The sequence below is a fragment of the Ostrea edulis genome, chromosome 1, assembly GCF_947568905.1.
Source record: "Ostrea edulis chromosome 1, xbOstEdul1.1, whole genome shotgun sequence".
NCBI lineage: Eukaryota > Metazoa > Mollusca > Bivalvia > Ostreida > Ostreidae > Ostrea > Ostrea edulis.
In genome coordinates this window covers 21,707,461-21,727,050 of record NC_079164.1, presented here as the reverse complement: position 1 = coordinate 21,727,050, position 19,590 = coordinate 21,707,461, and the positions used below count along the sequence as shown (strand labels likewise).

Below are 19,590 nucleotides of genomic sequence, written 5' to 3'. Positions count from 1 at the left end.
TCTTCATTTAAAAGCAAATAGCAGGTCGAATCATGTACACTAGATGCCAGACACCATACGCAGACTAATTGAACATCCGGGTTTTTTTTTTTTACTAATCACAGCTCATGGTCAGTGTGAAGTAACCTGTGATCCCGTTTCTGGGTACACTATCCCAACATTCACCAGGTTTGGATTCATGCCGGATGGAGTCAGTTGTGTGGGCGGATCCAACACTTGGGACTTGAATAACTGGCCTCGGAAATCTGGGTCGTATTACATGTGCCTAGACGGTCTCTGTCAGGTACATCATTTGGAATTGCCATGCACCATATTTGAATAAAATTATATTCATGTGATAATTTATTTAGGATAGTTTTTGTTTTTAAAAGGGTATACAGCTATATAGGTGAAATGCGGGTTTTATTTAAGATGTCGATTAATTACTGTATTGATTTTTTTTAAATTAGAGATTTGGCTGTGATAACCAATATAATGGAAAAGTTTTCGATGAATGCGGAGTATGTGGGGGCGATAACTCTACCTGCACTGTTATAGAAAAGACCGACAGTCAGCTACAAAATAATGGTAAAGAGCTGAAAAAGGAATATTATGATTGAACACTTTGCCATTCTTTTCTTTATTACAACATTGCATTTATTTTTTGGCAGGTGAACGTCGCACTATTGCCTTGCTACCCAAGGGAGCTTTCAATATTCAGTTTTGGTTTTCATATGCAGCGATGAAGAAGAACTTTTTAGGTGTGTTATCAGAAAAAAGTGGTGATATTTTGGTATCTTATCACACGGAGGTTCATGGAATGGGTTCTATTGTTCATTTATGTATGATTGTCCCTCATACCCGTGTTACTCTTAGTATTACTAGATATCTTTTTCTTTAGAGGTTTACGACATGAAGGGAAAGGTGATTCTTGCTAGTATGATAGGCAGTTCATGGAAATGGGACACAAGAACAGAACCAGTTTTGTTTGGGGGTACTCAGTTGTATTATTTCTTCCATGACCAGTTTCTTCACTTTAAAGGACCACTGAACGAATCGTGCGAGATCAAGGTAATGGGCGAAGAGACGATATATTGTTGATGAACTTTCTGATAAATTTACTTAAAAGAATGACAATATGATTCACTTCTTTTTATAATAACTGGAGAAATTGCTAATTGAAATGAATATTCAGTTATTTCAGAATGATGTCAATAACAACGTCGGTGTAAACTTTGCGTTTTCGGAACCAAAACCTGGTAAATCTTGTTATTGAATGAGACTTATAAGCATTTCATTTTCATATTTAATTTAATGCATTTTGAGTTAGGAAGTGTGCTTGACTATACTTAAGTTAATAGGGAATAGTTTTTCTTTGTCTACAGATTTGGAGTCAATAATGCTGACTTTTAGGGATATTTGCGTCCATTAAATTAAATCTGAAGACAGAGACATAGTTATTCTCATTCTTATGTAACTGTTAGTATCTGGATAGACGTTCCTAATTATTGTTAGATTCATTTTATAGAATACATTGGGAAAATGTCAACATTAAACATGTGTTCGTGCACCATTCTTTTCTTTTCCTTGTTTTTTAAAATTATTTTTTGACGTCACAACTGAAATAAACCAAACAAGATGCAACAATATAAACCTTTCAATCAATTTTTTCAGTGCATTTTGATTGCGATTTTGAGGGAGGCACTTGTGGGTTGACATTGACCAATTTTACTCAGGATACCTACAGTTCAACTAACATAATAGATTCTTCACCGCCAACAAAAGGATTTGGAAGCAAGTCTTTTATTTTTCAAGTTCATATTTATTACGAATTCATTTTTATCAATTTCTCTATAAAATAATTTCATGGACTTTTAAAAATAAATTTTCTTTAGATTCCTTCGTTTACATTGCCAGTAAATCTGTGGACGAGGAAGGAACAATTCTAACAAGCACTGTTGCAGGAACCAGTCAAACACAGTGCTTAGCATTTCACTATTACATTTCGGGAACAAACTCTAATATTACGTTGTCATGGAATAGCTCCTCCAGTGACGCTTTTTGGGAGATAACGAATCCCGAATTCAACTCCTTCGTCTGTGTATCCCTGAACATATCAACCTTAGAAGAAGACAAAGTAATGACAGGAAAAATAAGACCTGGGTTTTTTTTTTTTTAACCAAAAATGTTAAGAATAGTTAATTATATTAGATATATATTTATAAATTAAGATAGTTATACAAATTTAAAGTTCTAGCATCACCTGCTTTTAAATTGAAAGGGTTAGACCAAGCAATGAAAATTGTGTAAGGGTTATTGATAAATTAGGAACCACAGAGGATATGAAGGAAGATGTTCACTTCATAGGGATACAATGTGTGCTTGAATTCATGTTATTAAAACCCTGAGAATTAGAACTACATGTATACAGTTTATTGTAGATTTTAATCAAGGGAGTGACAAAAGCTAGCGATAAAGGTTCCATTCTTCTTGATAACATAAAGCTTTTCCCTAACTCTGGAGCATTTTGCAACTCACAAGGTACGTGGAAATAAAATTTCAACGTTTTCTTGAATGCCAAAATAGTTGCACAATATCTGTACCTCTAAATTCCCCATCATTTGTATATTACAGAATCATGTTCAAAAGACGTGATCGTTACAACTACCCCAAAGTTAGAGGTCACGACCTCAGGGTCCCGCTCCACCACAGAGATAACCAAGGGAATAACAGGTTATAATTTTACATCTTTCAATAGTTAAATAGAATTTATGATATTATATCTCCCCTTCAAAGGGGAGATACATTGTTTTTGCCAGTTTTCTTTTTATCTGGGCTGTAACTTGAGAATCCTTGATTACTTCAAACTTGGAACATGAAGAGGTGGTATATGAGGAGGGGTGAATGACACCAAATTTGTTTTACCTTGATTTGTTTATATAGTCAGTCCTCTACATCAGAATCCAGTCAAGACCATAATTTGAGGTAGTCTAGACATTAGGAAATCAATCTTGAAATATTGAAAGAGGACATTAAAACAAAATGCATTGTACTGAATTTTTTTTTACCTTGACCTATTCATAAAGTCAGAGTCAATCTTTTACATCAGAATTTGGTCCAGGCCATAACTTGAGAACCTTTTGACACTAGGACTTCAATCTTGAAAAATTGAAAGAAAAAATAAAGAGAAGATTCACTGTACCAAAATGTTTGACCTTGTCCATTTTTTCATTAAAGGCTGAATTAAGAAAAATACAACCCAGCAATGACTTAAAAGTTGGAACATCCGTCAATGAGATTAAGCTGACATGCACTGCATTGCAATTTCTGACCTTGACACATTTCTTCAAGGTTGAATTACAAAAATTATTTTTAAAAAGCCATAACTTAATAACCCTTTGGCAGTAAGACTTCAAACTTGAAAAATTCTCAAGAGGGGCATCAAACAATATACAATCAATCGATCAATACACTGTTAAAACATTAATTTGATTGGGTTAACTCACGCCAGTGAGAAAGGGGCCTGAAATTGCGTCTAATGATTCAATACATATCATAACACGGCTGATATGACATGCTAGCCAACAAAGTCTAATAACAAGTCTTCTAACACGGCGTGTGCAATCTCGGCCAAAAAGTTTTAAAATATATGTACATGTAAATTTCTCATCAATTGTATATTACAGAATCGTATTCAAAAGACATGTATGTTACAACTACCCCAAGGTTAGAGGTCACGACCTCAGGGTTTGTTACAACTACCCCAAGGTTAGAGGTCATGACCTCGGGGTCCAGCTCCATCACAGAGATAACGAAGGGAATAACAGGTTATGATTTTAGATCTTATCATGTCTCCCCTTCAAACATTGACAAACAGTTTTCTTCAAACCAAATTTTGTCTGGGCTGTAAACTTTGAACATGAAAAAGAGATGGTATATGAGGACTTGCTTGACACCAAAATATTTGACCTCGACCCATTATAAAGTCAATCTTTTACATCAGAATCTGGTCCAGCCCATGTCTTTGAGAACCTTTAGACATTAGGATTAAATCTTGAAATATTGAAAAAGGACATTAAAACAAGATTTATCCATTTTTTTTTTTTTTTACCATGACCTATTCATATTTAGTCGAAGTCAATCTTTTACATCAGAATTTGGTCCAGGCCATAACATAAGAACATTTTGACACTAGGACTCCATTCTTAAAAGACATTAAGACAAGATGCACTGTATCAAAGTTGTTTACCTTGATCCATTTCTTCATTTAAGGTCAAGTTAAGAAAAATATGACCAAGACATAACTATAGAATCTTTTGACATGAAGATTTGAAAGTTAGAACATCCATCAATGAAATTAAGCCAGATGAACTGCATTACAAGTTTAAACGTTGACACATTTCTTCAAGGTCAAATCATAAAAATACCATGAGGCAGTCAAATGATTAACAAGATGTGTTTGTGAAACACAAATATCCCCGATAATGGCCAATTCCAAAGATGGCCAATGTCACAAGGACAAATATCTTGGTACCACTAGAAAGATCTTGTGCAATGTTGGTACCCACGGAATGATCTTGTCACAAGGAATACTCATATGGAATATTAAAGCTCTAGCACTTACTGTTCAAAAGTTATTAGCAAGGTTAAAATTTCAGACAGAATGACAGTATAACAAAATGACAGAGAGGATAAAAACAAATTTGAAGGGGAGGCATATTTTTTTCGTAGATAAGAAAGAAAGAAAGACAAACCACAAAACAATACCCAATAGTTAATTTATTATTATTTATTCATGATATTTTTCATCAGAAAAAAATAATATAATATGACATGCTAACCAATAAAGTCTAATAACATAGCTTGTACAAACAAGTCTTCTAGCACGGCGTGTGCAATCTCAGCCAAAAAGTCTAAAAATATCTGTACATGTAAATTCCTCATCAATTGTATATTACAGAATCGTATTCAAAAGATGTATTTGTTTCAACTACCCCAAAGTTAGAGGTCACGACCTCAGGGTTTGTTACAACTACCCCAAGCTTTGGGGTCTTGGCCTCGGGGTCCGGCTCCATCACAGAGATAACCAAGGGAATAACAGGTTATGATTTTAGATATTTCAGGATTGTTTTTGTGAATTTTCTTCTTCAAAGCAAATTTTGTTTGGGCCATAACTTTGACATTATGATTAAGACTTCAAACTTGGAACATGAAGAGGTGGTATATGGGTAGGGGTGTTTGACAGCAAGATTTTTTTTACCTTGACCGATTTATAATGTCGAGGTCAATCTTTTACATCAGGATCTGGTCCAAACCATAACTTGAGAACCTCTAGACATAAGGAATTCAATATTTAGATATTGCAATAGGACATTAAAACAAGATGCACTGTACCAAAATTTTCTACCTTGACCTATTTATAAAGTCAATCTTTTACATCAGAATTTAGTAGAGGTCATAACTTGAGAACCTTTTGACACTAGGATTTCAATCTTAAAAAAATTAAAAAGAGGAAATAAAGTGCAGATATACTGTACCAAAATGTTTAATCTTGATCCATTTCTTCATTAAAGGTTGAATTACATGTAGGAAAAATACAACCCAGCAATAACTTTATAATCTTTTCACATGATGACTTAAAAGTTTGAACACCCATCAATGAGATAAGCTGACATGAACTACATTGCAATTTTTTACCTTGACACATTTCTTCAAGGTTAAATTATAAAAATACCAAAAGAAGCCATAACTTGAGAACCCTTTGACGTATGAAAAGGTGGTGTTTAGGAGGGAGAGGTGTACAGCAGATGACATTTTTAGCAATGACCCATTTATAAAGTCAAGGTCAATCTTTTACATCAGAATCTGGACAGGACCATAACTTAAGAACCTATTGAGGTTAAGAAAACCATCTCAGTTTTGGCATTATTTTATGCCCTTTTCAATGCATTGTTCTTTGTGTTAGTTTGTTTTCATTGTTTTGCATGTAAAGCGCTTTAGGGTAATTGTCTTAATCGGATAAAGTGCTATATAACTGTACAATAATTAAGACTTCAATCTTGAAAAAAAATAATGAAGAACATAAGATGCCCCGTTTCAAAATTTTTGACCCATTTCTTCATTCAATGACAAGAAAAATACGACCCAGACATAACTCTGGAAACTTTTGGCATGAAAACTTCATTGTTAAAACACACATCAATTAGATTACGCCGAGATGCATTACATTACAAGTAATATAATACACTGTTAATATGACACATTGTTAATACAATACACTGTTAATACAGTATGCTATTACTACGATACACTGTTAAAACAATACACTATTACTACAATGCATGGTAATACAATACACCAATAATGATTGATCGTATATTGTTTAACGTTGCTCTCGAGAATTTTTCACTCATGATGCGAAGAACCACTCCATTTAGTCGCCTATTACGACAAGCAAGGGTTAAGAACCTATTCTAACCCGGATCCCCACGGGATCACTGATAATGTAATATAATGACAATACAATCCACTATTACAACAAGTCTACAATACACTGATAATACAATACTCTGCCAAAACATTAATTTTATTCGCTTAATTTACCTCAGTGAGAAACAGGCCTGAGACTCTATACATATAATAACACGGCTGATATGACATGCTAGCCAATAAAGTCTGATAACATGGCTTGTACAAACAAGTCTTATAGCACGGCTTGTGCAATCTCCGCCAAAAAGTCTAAAGATACGGCATGTACAATCCAGTCTATTACCGCGGTATGTACAAACTAGTCTAAAACACACAGCTCGTACAAAAAGTTTAATAACACGGCTAGTATGATTATCAAGTCTAATATCATGGTTTGTACTTGTAAACAAGTCCTATCACACGGATGAAATGACCATGTCAAATAAGTTTTACTTGCATACGAAGGGTAAATTTTAAAGAATGTAATTTTGATGTTCATTGGTATTATTTGTACATTTCAAGTAATGTACAAGAAACAAATTCATTCAAGCTTGTCCGATTTAGTGAAATGCTGTATATAGAGAGTATTCCCTACCTTATCTAACGAGTGATAATGATGTATACGCCATGCTTTGCGGACAGGAAATATATCTAGTGGTTAATATACATCCCACGTATGAGATAAATGTGAAAAGTAGTAGCTTTCAGCTGTGTTTTAATCCATTTTCATTTTTATTCATTTGCCATGTATAAAGTTGACGCTCGTGTAAAAACTATCATTCTCTATTACATATATGGCATTTTGTTTTAAACGGCTTTTAAATGTTTTGATCCGAGATGATTTTTAAACTGGCATGTAGTGCAATAGGCAAAACATATATTGCCCTTCGCTTCAGGTCGGGTCGTATACATGTACACGAGTCTCAGGGAGCAATATACTTTTTCTTAATAAGTTTATAAAGGTGAAAATAAAGAACAGTGATCAATCTCATAACTGCAAGGTGAAGATAACGAACAGTGGTCAATCTCATAACTCCTATAAGCAATACAAAATAGATAGTTGGGCAAACACGGACCCCTGGACACACCAGAGGTGGGATCAGGTGCCTAGGAGGAGTAAGCATCCCCTGTTGACCGGTCACACCCGCCGTGAGCCCTATATCCTGATCAGGTAAAAGGAGTTATCCGCACAAGGAATACATAATTTAGGATTGAGCAAACACGGATCCCTGGACATACCAGAGGTGGGATCAGGTGCCGAGGAGGAGTAAGTATCCCCTGTCGCTCGGTAACACCTGCCGTTAGCCCTATATATCGATCAGGTAAACGGAGTAATCTGCAATCAAAATGAGTATGTAAAGAACGGCCTAACAATTGGTATGAAACACGTTAGACAGCGTTTGACCCAATGGTAGGTTGTATTTGCAAACTAGATCGTTTTAACGACCATAGAATTTGCGAAATGTTGACTTTAAACAACACCGTTGAACCCCCTGAAACATCAATTTGTTTGTCAGTAGCCTGCCTTGATTTAAATACTGACCATACGTTAAACAAGCTCTTGTGTATCTAATCAGTTGGCAAACAGCATATGCAGGCGATAATGGAATATTGCTATATAAGACCTGATCACCAAAGACTACCAAGATATTGTCAATAAGGAATTCCAGCATCTTTTTAAAAAGAAATTCAGAAAAACTTGTGTGTAGAATTAGAGTGGTTTTTGAAAGACTGGTCACAAGTTATTTCCTTTTTCCATTTTTGTTGAAGAAGCAACTGTCTATGTTGTCGTAAGTTCTAATCTTAAATTTATTATGAGGAATGGTGTAAAGTGTTGGAAAAGTCGTACGTTTTGATGTTGATATGAGAATGTTTTGTGATTTCAAATATACTAAAAGTTCTTTAGAATTTTTTAGAATCCACGTTCGATTCACATCACTTCGGGCATATGTTGAGGCGCAATACTTTTGGAAGTTTCTCCTACACAGCTGTTAATAATTTCGCGAGGAGCAAAGATAGGGGCTTTGTAGAACATTTACTGGATCCAACAATGTATCTATGTTTGTAAAGCATCCTGGAATCAATAAAATTTCATTTTGACTTATAACCGTGTAGGTTAGATTCAACCAAAATGTGGATGTGCCATTCACAATGGGAACTCCGTCGCTAATTTACAAAACAAAAATTTAAAAAACCAAAAAAAAAAATGCAACGGAAATGCCAGAGTAGTTGTGAATGGTGCCATTCACTGTCTGATTAGTGTTGCTTTCCGTAGATTCTCGCTCTCGAGACTTTGCGCGAGAGTTTGTTACGATTCCTATTTTCTACTTCTGTAACCAGAAGTCTATGGAACATGAGCAAATTTACTTTTTATTCAACTATGGACTTTAATATATAACTGAAATTGAAGGTTTTCAGTTGCAAATTTAATTTTCATCTTTGTAAACAGACTTGTACAGCTTCTTCGAATTTTTCTGTTCAGGAATTTTATACAGGTATACCTCTTTCAGCCAATCAGAAACAATACTGATTTCTTGCTAAACATCACAGAAATATACTAGGAATTGTTCCAACTGTCGCTCGTCTCGAAAGCGAGAGTCTGGGGAAAGCAAGACTACTGCCTGATATGTGCATGGACTGTCTCTTTTAATAATTTTAATAAAATTCAGATTTCTGAACAGGTTTTAATTGCTTCTGCTGAATACGTTCTCGCAATACTTTTCGGAACAGTTGCTGACTGAAATAATATTTATGAAAAGGTGAAAATTTAGTCTACCCACTCCCCTCCCCGGAGATCTAAACTTCTGAGGTGTAGACGTTTCTTGTGTTTATTTACAGACAAGCGTAATATACTGCTGTTAGTTGGGATCGCTTTGGGATGTTTACTATTGGTAATGTTGGTTGTTATCTTTGCATGCTGTTATCGTTATTGGTACGTAACTTTCAGTTGCATTTAACTCAACTAATTTTTCTTGTTATTGTTGCATGTTACTGTAATGGATAATTTCCTATGATTGATCTTTATGATTTATTGAAAACTCAGTGTTAATATTAATTTTATATCAACTTTATTTCTTTGGTTTTCTTTTTCAATAATTATCTTTCCCTGTTTAATAAACACACATGTTAACACTAAACGCAAATTTGCATGCCATCTTGTAATTGTCTTAACAAATAACTTTGAAACCAGCCATATGTATTTCAAACTAATAATTTCCCAATCTATGTGTAATAACTATGCTCTATATCATTCATTTTTATCAATATATATACTTAAACTTATTTATACGAAATATTAATTGTTATTCTTGATGCTGCATGTACTGTGACCATTCGTCCGCCATGTGTATGTGGTAAACCTTAGTTATTTGTTTATAGGTGTAATCCCGAGGATACACGGGATAAATCATTCAGAGTGTCCCGAAATTTTAATGGTTTTCCCAAACAGAGCAGCTGTAACTATCTTACTCAACATGAAGATATCAAGGTTTATATTGAGAATCACCCGGATTATGACATTGAAAATCATCCGGATTATGATTGATATTCCATATTTATAACATTTAATTCATGAAAGCTATTCTTGCGTGTTTGAGGAAGCAATAGAGAGCGAGCATCAACATATTGTTGTTTTGTGTGTTTGTACACTTGTTGTAGTGTTACGTCACTGCTTGTTACCCATGTACTGGTATGTACAGCCTTGTTGCTGAAGTAAAAGTTGTTTTCGTGTTTTTATGAAGCTATTAATTGCTAGTAAAGTCACATACATGTAGCAAAATTTTTAATACGCTAAACTTAAAAGATACTTATCCCTGATCACTGATAAGCAGTGAGTAACATTTTGTGATTTTTATCAGGTAAAACCAAAAATAATGTACCTCTGATGTATGTTTCTTCGCGCAGTATTGTATTTTGATATCATTGTTATTTTTGAAATTACGAAATGTTTCCTCATACATATATGACCATGTCCATCACCCTGTGGTGTCTGTACCAACTTAATGATGAAAGTCCAATAATCATTTCTCATTTTAATAAAATGAATGAAGACCATATTAGATGAAACAATTTTAATGTTTAGCTAACGGCAAAAGTTATATACAGCTGCTGTTAGACGTTGTGCCATATCTCAAACATGATTCGCTAGGTATTTACGTATACAGATTCATTATAACTGATGTATGGTGATGAAATAAACTTTTGATTAATATCAGTTTCAGTATTTTCACTTCACTGGGGGCCGTTAGGGAAACTTGAACACAACCATACTCATTCAATTAGTTAAACGCCGTAAAATGGCTAAATATTGCCAAAACGGCGTTAAACCGCAATAAATCATTATTTAGTATTATACATGTAATACGCAATTCCGAGATGCCTTCACCAAACGCCAGGGAATCACGGGACCTGCAAAGTCACGGCAGGCGTTGGCACTTCAAAAAATCTTCACTATTTCGGCCATAAGCGCTAAGCATAGATCAAAATTTGTGGCACTTCACCTCAAACTGATGACGTCTCAATTCTCGAATATAGGATGTAGAATAAACAACCCAATATCTGTTTCCAATTGATTTTTTCTTGCGTGTGGTAAGACACAAAACTCATTGCTGTATACGCAGTAGGTCATTCCCGCATAACAAATTATCGGTCTACATTCACCCTCTCCCGAACATCTTGAAGATCACAATCGATTTTCTAAATTGGCATGCACAGTATATTGAAAGTAAGATGATACTGAAGATATAATATTGTGAAGAATTAGCGTTATCCTGTCCCTTTAATCAGTGTTTACCGTAAAGAATATGCGCCGATTGAAAGTGAAAATACATTTTGAGTTTATATATGTTGCTTACATGTGATTCGGAAAGTTTCCTATTTTTGTTTTACGTTCCTTCGAGAATTTTTCATTCATTGAGACGTCATCAGCTGTAGGTGCAGTACCACAGATTTAGACGTTTCCTTTGAGCTCAGCACTGTAGCAGTGTGGGATTTTTAACGTGTCAACGCCTGCCGCCTTTTGGGACGTCCGTTTGTACGGCCACATCCGAAAGACCCGTGATTCTCGCTCCTAATTGCATTTGGCGAAGGAGCAATCACTACAGTCTATGTTTTCGTCTTGGGGTTTGCCCACATGTATTGAATAGTATATCAAAATCTTCCCCACGTGCACAACAAACTGTGAAAGAAACCATGCACTCTATATTTCCTCAAGACTGTTCAACATGTAATTTTCTCAAAATTTGAAGTAAATCAAAATCCTTGCCACGTGCCCATCTTCAGTACCCCTGCAAACAATCTGTAAAATAATAAGGTCCGAACTTGAAAACTGTCAAGGAGTTAGTCGGACAAAGTATGTACTCGATGTGTAATACTTCCTCAAAATTGACTAAGTTCAGCAACGCAATTTTCTCAAAACGTGAATAAAAATTAAAATCCATGCTGCATGCTTATCTTCAATACCCATACAAACACTGTGAAGTAAGAAGACCCTCACTTGAATACTGGAAGGAGTTAGCCAGACAAATTATGTACCCACAATATTACATTAATTTTTCAAATAAAGGGGTTAAACTCCTGCAAGAGAAGTCTAAATCTATCAGAATCACAACATGATATATAGAGGGAATCACAGAGAAGCTACTTTATGTTCTTATTCGACCCAGTCTCAAACGAACATAAAATATTTACTACCCGATTCAAAATCAACACTGGGTAATTGCTCCAAGACATTCCCATTTATTCATGTAATACAAATTTGTATCATATACAGCATACACGGGTATGATAATCATATATTACCACGCCATACCAATGTACATGTAGAGGATGAACAGCGTGCGAACAGCACAAAGTCTTAAGCTCGATTGACTGAAAACGAGAACGTGTTAATCATGCTCTACATAACCGGTCTTATTGGTATGACACGCCTGAAATCTTTCACAAACTATAAATAGTAACCACGTGTTCGATGTTGTCAACTTGCAATAAATACGTTAGCAAGTTTCAGCTTGATATGTAACAGAGAAATGAAAATTAAAAACCCCGAACGGTAGGATACAGATATAATACGTCCCGTCTAAAAACAAGGCGATTGTCAGGTTTTACACAAAGCTAGAAAACATCTATTCTCAATGAGAGACAAGACTGAACTGTTACGCGAAACAAAGAACGGGTTAACAAATCAGTATTTAAAAAAAAACGGATCGTTAACTCGTTCCAGTGATGGGTCATTATAAATATATAACATGAAAATCGTCAGGTTTTTGTTTTTTGGTTTGTTTGTTTTTTTCCATAGAGCTATATAAAAAGAAAAAGAAACGTCTATTCTCAACGAGAGTCAAGACTGAACTAGACTAATTAGCTGTTACGCGGAATGAAGTAAAAAACAAAGAACGGATTAACTAATCAGTATAGATAAGCGGATTAATAACTCGTTCCCATGACGGGCCATTGCAGGTAGTGTAAAACTGTCGAGAAAAATAAATAAGTACTGGTGTTGAAGTATTGTACTAAAGTTCAAAGAAATAATAAGGGGATTAAGTATGGAATTTATGAAAATTGTTAAAGTAAAAAATTGATTGGAAGAAAATATGGGGAAAAAAAGGTAGATGATGATGGTGTTGTTCTGGTAATTAAACGGTGAATTCAACGTGAAAAACAGATAGAACAGTACGGTAATTTAAGCCACATTCAGTCTGATGTTGTCATTGAGTTTGTTAATACTAGTGGGGTGGAATGACTTCAGTCTATGCATCCAGAATTTTCCTTTGCTCTTTCTTTCCACATCGGTCCAGTGAGTGTTATGGTCAATGACCACTAGCGTCATGTCTTCCTATTTGCACCCTGCGATATTAAAATGCTGAGCCACGGGTTCTTTGACTCATTTGGTTTTAATGGTACACTGGTTGTTATTGATCCCTCTACGTAGGGCCCCAGTTTCACATTGCCACATACCTTTGCAGCTTATAAGATATACCGTAGATCTATGCAGTTGTCCGTGCGACAAGATATGTCTCCAAGAATTCGGTAGCATCAGCCGGTGACAGGACTCTAAAACAGTCTGCGCTCGTGCCTTGTTTGCACATCAGGCATCTGCCATCAGAGCAAGTTTTAAACTCCCTATGGGCAAAAGATTTTCCAATTCGATTCGCACCACCACATTCTTAAGATTTCTGGGACGTCTGTAGGCAGCCATAGGAGACTCTTTGAAATTGAAAAACCATTCGCCTATTAAGAATTTAAACCTTGTTCTGATGGCAGATGCCTGATGTGAAAACAAGGCGCGAGTACAGACAATTTTAGAGCCCTTTCAGACTCACCCCCCGATCTTGCCGAATTTTTGGGGACACATCTTGCAGCACGGACATCGACATCTAAGCTGCAATGAGATTTGTAACATACAATACTTGGGTGAAAGTGGACGTAAATAGGAACACATTACACTAGTGGTTATTGACCACTCTGGGGCGATGCGGAGAGGAAGAGCAAAGAATCATTCTGGATGCATACACTGGAGTCATACCGCCCCCTGGCATGAACAAACTCGATGATTTTAATGTCCCGCTCGAGAATATTTCACTCATATGGAGACGTCACCATTGCCGGTGAAGGGCTGTAAAATTTAGGCCTATGCTCGGCACTTAGGGCCTTTGAGCAGGGAGGTGTCTTTATCGTGCCACACCTGCTACATGTATGACACGGAGCCTCGGTTTTTGCGATGTCATCCGAAGGACCGCCCCCATTTAATGGCCGTTTACAGCAAGCAAGAGGTACTGAGGACCTATTCTAATCCGGATCCCGGTGGGAATGAACCACTCGAGGTTCAGGTTTTGTCCATATCATGTAGAGCTATCATGACCAATGCGTTGGTCATGCACATGGTGAACGCTGATGAGATCTCGTCCTAACAAGGGAAGTATCTGTGCACTGTCATTCATTGTGGGTAGGAAGGATGCTATATCTAAAAGATGTGAATAAAATCTGGTAACTTCTGGTATACGTATTTCGCTCCTGTTGTTACATCTGGAATTTTGTTGCATTCAGTCAGAATAGGCAGTCTTAGTGTAGTATTGCCATCTACGGATTCCACTGTGTAGTTAGATGCTCGTCTGTCGGAAGTTAAGCATGTGCTAGAACATGACAAGGTGGTTTGTACTTCTGATCCCTGATAACCAAAAATGTCGATCTCGGATGTTGCCAGTGATGTTATTTCTCTGATCATCGATGGTACAGTATGTTCTCACTGGGTTTTTTTCTGTTTGATTATTGGGGTATATATTAACTTACACTATCTTTGCACATGATTTTCCAGAAACTCCACTACAGGTTGTTGATGTGAACACTGTTCGGATGACCTATTTTTACCCACCATGCCTCTACCATCCTTGAGAAACCATACTGCTTGGTTTTGGGTTTTGTTTCCTCATGAAGTCCTGTCGTATTATGATTGCTTCGACATATACCACAGATCGCATGGATGATTCTACAGGCTTTCGCAATGTGTCTCACGGTAGCACAGCATTTCAAACAAAAAAATGTTTTCTATCTGCTGAGGATTTGGAAGACATTTAGGGAATGGTTAACTCCATGAAGAGGACATGGCTTTACATCATCAGCAACACCCTGGGTGATGTCAGTTTTATTGGTTGTGATCACAGTGTTATGCACAGGTTGTTTCCCTTTATTTGTTCTCGTTGTGAGAATGTGTTGGTCTGTGAAAACTCGGGTCATTTTTGATTAGTTCATGAATAGGTTAGGACAAAAGGTGGCTGAAAGAAGGAAACACAGCACTATATGACTTATTGTATTTCACGACTGCTGCTACCCATTTTTCTTTAAGGTTAGTTGGGAGTTTATCGATTGCTGGATTTTTTTTTCGAGAAGTGCCAAAGCAAGATAGTAATGTGCTGTACACTGTGTTCTCTTTTACAGACTCAATTTCGCTCACCAGATCACCTAGATCAAAAAGTTTCTTAGAGCCTTTGACAATTAATTTAGAAAAGGAAAAACTGAAAGCTTTGCCTTTAATAATGGTGACTACAACTTCGGGATGTCCATATTTATTATGAAGTCTTTCCCATGTCTTCCCAATTCCCCTCTGCTAGGATTTTGTGAATTTGTGGCACAATTGCTTGCTGCATATCTGAAGTATTCGGGTTCTACATACTGCTGTAAAAGGTCTAGTTCTTCCAGAGGTGTCAAAATGTCTTTCCTTACTAAGAATTTTGTCATCTCATTCATGTATATAAGAATGCTTCGGCACAAGCGATTGCTGTTGATAGTTTGGTTGCGTGTGTCGGTTGGGTTGCTGCACAAGCAGTTGTTGTTGATAGTTTGCTTGTGTATGTCTGCTGGGTTGTAGAGATAAATGAGGTACAACTATATGTGATGATTGTTGCTGAAAGTTCGGTGCGTTGCACATTTGATGAGCATTAACACTAGGTTGCACTGATGGGAATTGTACACATGAACGTTGAGAGATTAAGTACACTGATGTCTGTGTGGTTGAGAACGTGGTTTTCGTATGTTGGGATTCTGCTCATTCTGAGTAGAGAAGATCACGAATCTTGCATCAATGAAGGTTGTGTTGAAAGTTGTTGCATTGTGGATTTTCTCCCTATGTACACGTGGGAACCATTGATTTCCGCATGATATGGAGAGATAGTTTCATGGTGTACATTGGATCTAAGGGACACAGGTAATGTGACAGGTTGTATAAAAGGTTGTTCAGTTGTTTGCTGTGTTACAGAAGATAGATGGATGTTGTTCAGAACTTTTTTGTTCAGTTTCTGGAAAAAATATCCTTGTGTAATTAGTGGTTGTTCTGTGACGTAATATTCTGTTGTTTCACGTGGGCCCTGCTCGTCATTATTTGAGAGAGGATCAAATACACTAGATTTATATAAAAGTGCTGGTAATATAGCATGGACTGTCCTTGTAATATAGTTTGTGAAGCAGATGACAAACAAGCTCATTCTATTAACTTGAAATTCGTTTAAACTTTAAATAAGTAAGAAATTATAGTTTAAAAATGATGCCAATCTTATCTTGCCTAAAGATCTTATTTTTCTACCTACGCAGGTAATCAGTGGTTATCATATTTTCACATGAAAAGATACCGTTACGCCTTGTTAATTAAATGATTTATTTCTTCGCGCTCTTGATTTTGAATCGAATTTTTATTTTTTTAATAATGCGCTTTTGATATTTTATGGTGCTTGTGATACTCCAAATATTACCACAGTCATCCTCCAGTGATGCCTATACCTAGTTAGCGTTAATCATATCTGAATTATGTTGTGCACCTGTAAATAAAAGCTAAACAAACACCTATTTCTTGAAATAATTTGAAGAACATCATTGAAAATATTTATATCATGCATGATTTTTTTAATACAAAGAAATAAAACTTTACTTTTACAACAGTACTCCTGTGCATTAGAATTTACAACAGTACTCCTGTGCATTAGAATTTACAACAGTACTCCTGTGCATTAGAATTTACAACAATACTCCTGTGCATTAGAATTTACAACAGTACTCCTGTGCATTAGAATTTACAACAGTACTCCTGTGCATTAGAATTTACAACAGTACTCCTGTGCATTAGAATTTACAACAGTACTCCTGTGCATTAGAATTTACAACAGTACTCCTGTGCATTAGAATTTGTAGTTTTGTCCACAAACTATAAGTACATTGGCATAAATGTGTTAATGTGAATCCGTGTGAAACATACATGACGTGGACTCTATTCAGTACTAGTATCAGAAGGGATAAATTGCATATTTATTGTTGTATAATTTCCTCGACACATTTTGGCCCAAAGTGATATGAAACGTACACGGCTACAACTATTACACCAAAATAAAGAATTACAGAACTATTCCTGATACTACGAGCCAAACGTGACGTGTTGTTATAAACTTTGAGAATAACAACCGATATGATGACTATATCATACAGGAATGAGAGTACCAAACCCCGCATGCGTAACCAGACGCAGTTTACCCAAGATTGAGAGGGGGTATAAATGTCTAGGTGTTGCATGATTGGCTAATATCAAGAGTGAAATTATTTGGAATTGAAAGAAATATTATAGAGGTTCAAATTAATTGTCAGGATGAAAAATTATCGCACAAAATCGAGAAATGACTGAGGAAGTTACCATGGTAGGGGTGTGCTTAAAATGAACTGTGTAATTTACTGCAAATTGCTATGTGTTGTAAAAAAAAAAAAAAAAAAAAAGTACAAATATGGCCTATAAAAGGCACGGGACCCTATATATTTTTTGTCCTTTTTTATCAACACTTGGAATGAACTTTGAAATGTTTGCGATCATTTGTTTAAAATTGATATAGTTAATTAGTGAGAGGACCAAAGGTTAGCATTGAGGTCTATGGGGATTGGTACTCTTTTCCCTATACAAGTAGAGCATATTGATAAAAGATGGAGGGGTATCTAGCACGTGCACGTGTACTGACGGAATGTTGTATCCACTTAGAGCTTGAAAGATCGATGCAGCACAGAATTTTGACAGAGGACCCCAAGCATCACCAATATTGAAATCAGTCAGTAGATATGATTAATTAAAGGATATCTATTTTCTAATTATTGGTATGCATTTTGATAAATAAACAATAACTAAGTGTTAGAAACTCATGATTACGTTCCCAAATAGAAAGCAAAAGATTCATCGATTGTTTTACGTCCCGTCAAAACTGTCACTCATATTGAGACGTCACCAGCTGTAGGTGAAGTACCACAGATTTAGACCTATGGTCAGCGCTCAAGTCCGTAACAGTGAGGGGTTTTAACGTGCCAAAACGCCTGCCGCGACACGTGATTTTCGATCCGAAAGACCCGTGACTCCCTTCTAAATACCGAGCGTTTGGTGAAGGAGCAATCACTGCCTATGTTTACGTCTTAGGTTTGACGTAGCTACTGAGCTACTGCGACCGGTCGAAAACAGAAGGAAGAAAATCGATATAGGTTTGTTGCTCATGACTTCAATCGATGAAAAACATGGGTGCCACTGGAAGCCAATATTCGAACCAACAACTGCCTAAGTAGCCCATGAAGTTGTTGCAGGGTTTGACGTACAATATTTAATTGTTCTGATCCCATGTAAAAATGGCAGCAACTCACGAGGTACATAAAGGGAACAATTTCGGATGTTTGAGTGATTTAGGGTCCTCATGCATTTATAATTTTTTTAAAAGACCAAACAATACACCCAAGACAGCGCTTTGTATCCCCCCACCCCAACATTACAAGACCTTAAAATACAAGTGCTAATAAATAACTGATAAATAGACAATGCACGTAGTTAAGTTATGATAGCTGATGATATTGCCAAAATTAGAGTGTCTTACAAATGAATCTTATATATGTACACCTCAACAAAAAGTCGCCGCCCTTATGCTAATGGAGAGCCATGCATACGTCAAAGAGACCCTCCTTCGTTAACACCGATGTTTCTTTTTTCTCTCTCAGTTATTTCAAACTTATCTTTTTTAAATAAATTTAAATCCCCTGTAGTATAACGTCGGTGAATCCATAGGTGTTCAATGTGTTTAATTTCATGAATTTCCCGTATTGATTTTTTTCCAGGCGTTTGCATTGAAATGTCTCTTATTCCCAGAGATTCAGTTATCAGGTATAACCATTCAACCTCTCAATCAGATACAACTATTCAATCTCTTGTGGGTGATTAAAATCCGTCCTGATACTCGGCTCCCCTATAAATGAAATGTCTTGTAACACTAGATACTTCGTAGTTATACGATTTTAACACAAATATCCCAAAAAATGTATTTATGCTGACATATCTCAATTAATTTTTCCTTTTTGACAAGGTTATGTAGTGGTTTTAATATAGATGAAAGAAATTACTTCCATACGTACCTAAACTTTATAGGGATTTAATTTTATTTTTAAATTTGATTGCCAAATAACGAACATAGATGACAGCTTTATAAATCTAGTTATCAATCCATGTATCCAAGATCTTTTATACCTGTTTAGATTTAATATCTGGAGGAGGACGGTGCATGTATTCATGACTGTAATGAGATTGCCCGAGTTTTTAACAATAGTCCAAGTTTGCACATTACCTCATACCACTTTGAGGTGTTTACAAGG

The 19,590-nt window shown here is 36.0% G+C and overlaps 1 protein-coding gene across 16 annotated transcripts in view; it reads left to right on the top strand.

The window, feature by feature from the left end:
• LOC125663673 (A disintegrin and metalloproteinase with thrombospondin motifs 5-like) overlaps positions 1-10,657 on the top strand; it is a 47,834-nt gene extending 37,177 nt beyond the window's left edge. For 8 of the 16 annotated variants that reach the window (XM_056153042.1, XM_056153041.1, XM_056153046.1 and 5 more), the window contains exons 17-29: positions 105-283; positions 450-567; positions 651-740; positions 881-1,050; positions 1,175-1,238; positions 1,654-1,773; positions 1,875-2,116; positions 2,421-2,520; positions 2,614-2,712; positions 3,666-3,806; positions 4,940-5,080; positions 9,286-9,379; positions 9,826-10,657. In XM_056153042.1, coding sequence (XP_056009017.1) covers positions 105-283; positions 450-567; positions 651-740; positions 881-1,050; positions 1,175-1,238; positions 1,654-1,773; positions 1,875-2,116; positions 2,421-2,520; positions 2,614-2,712; positions 3,666-3,806; positions 4,940-5,080; positions 9,286-9,379; positions 9,826-9,991 — 1,724 coding nt within the window. In that variant the 3' untranslated portion in view covers positions 9,992-10,657. Of the gene's footprint in view, positions 1-104; positions 284-449; positions 568-650; positions 741-880; positions 1,051-1,174; positions 1,239-1,653; positions 1,774-1,874; positions 2,117-2,420; positions 2,521-2,613; positions 2,713-3,665; positions 3,807-4,939; positions 5,081-8,363; positions 9,126-9,285; positions 9,380-9,825 lie in introns of those variants that run through there. The other 8 variants (XM_048895995.2, XM_056153053.1, XM_056153052.1 and 5 more) reach the window with 5 other exon arrangements.
• Positions 10,658-19,590: the final 8,933 nt, after the last annotated feature.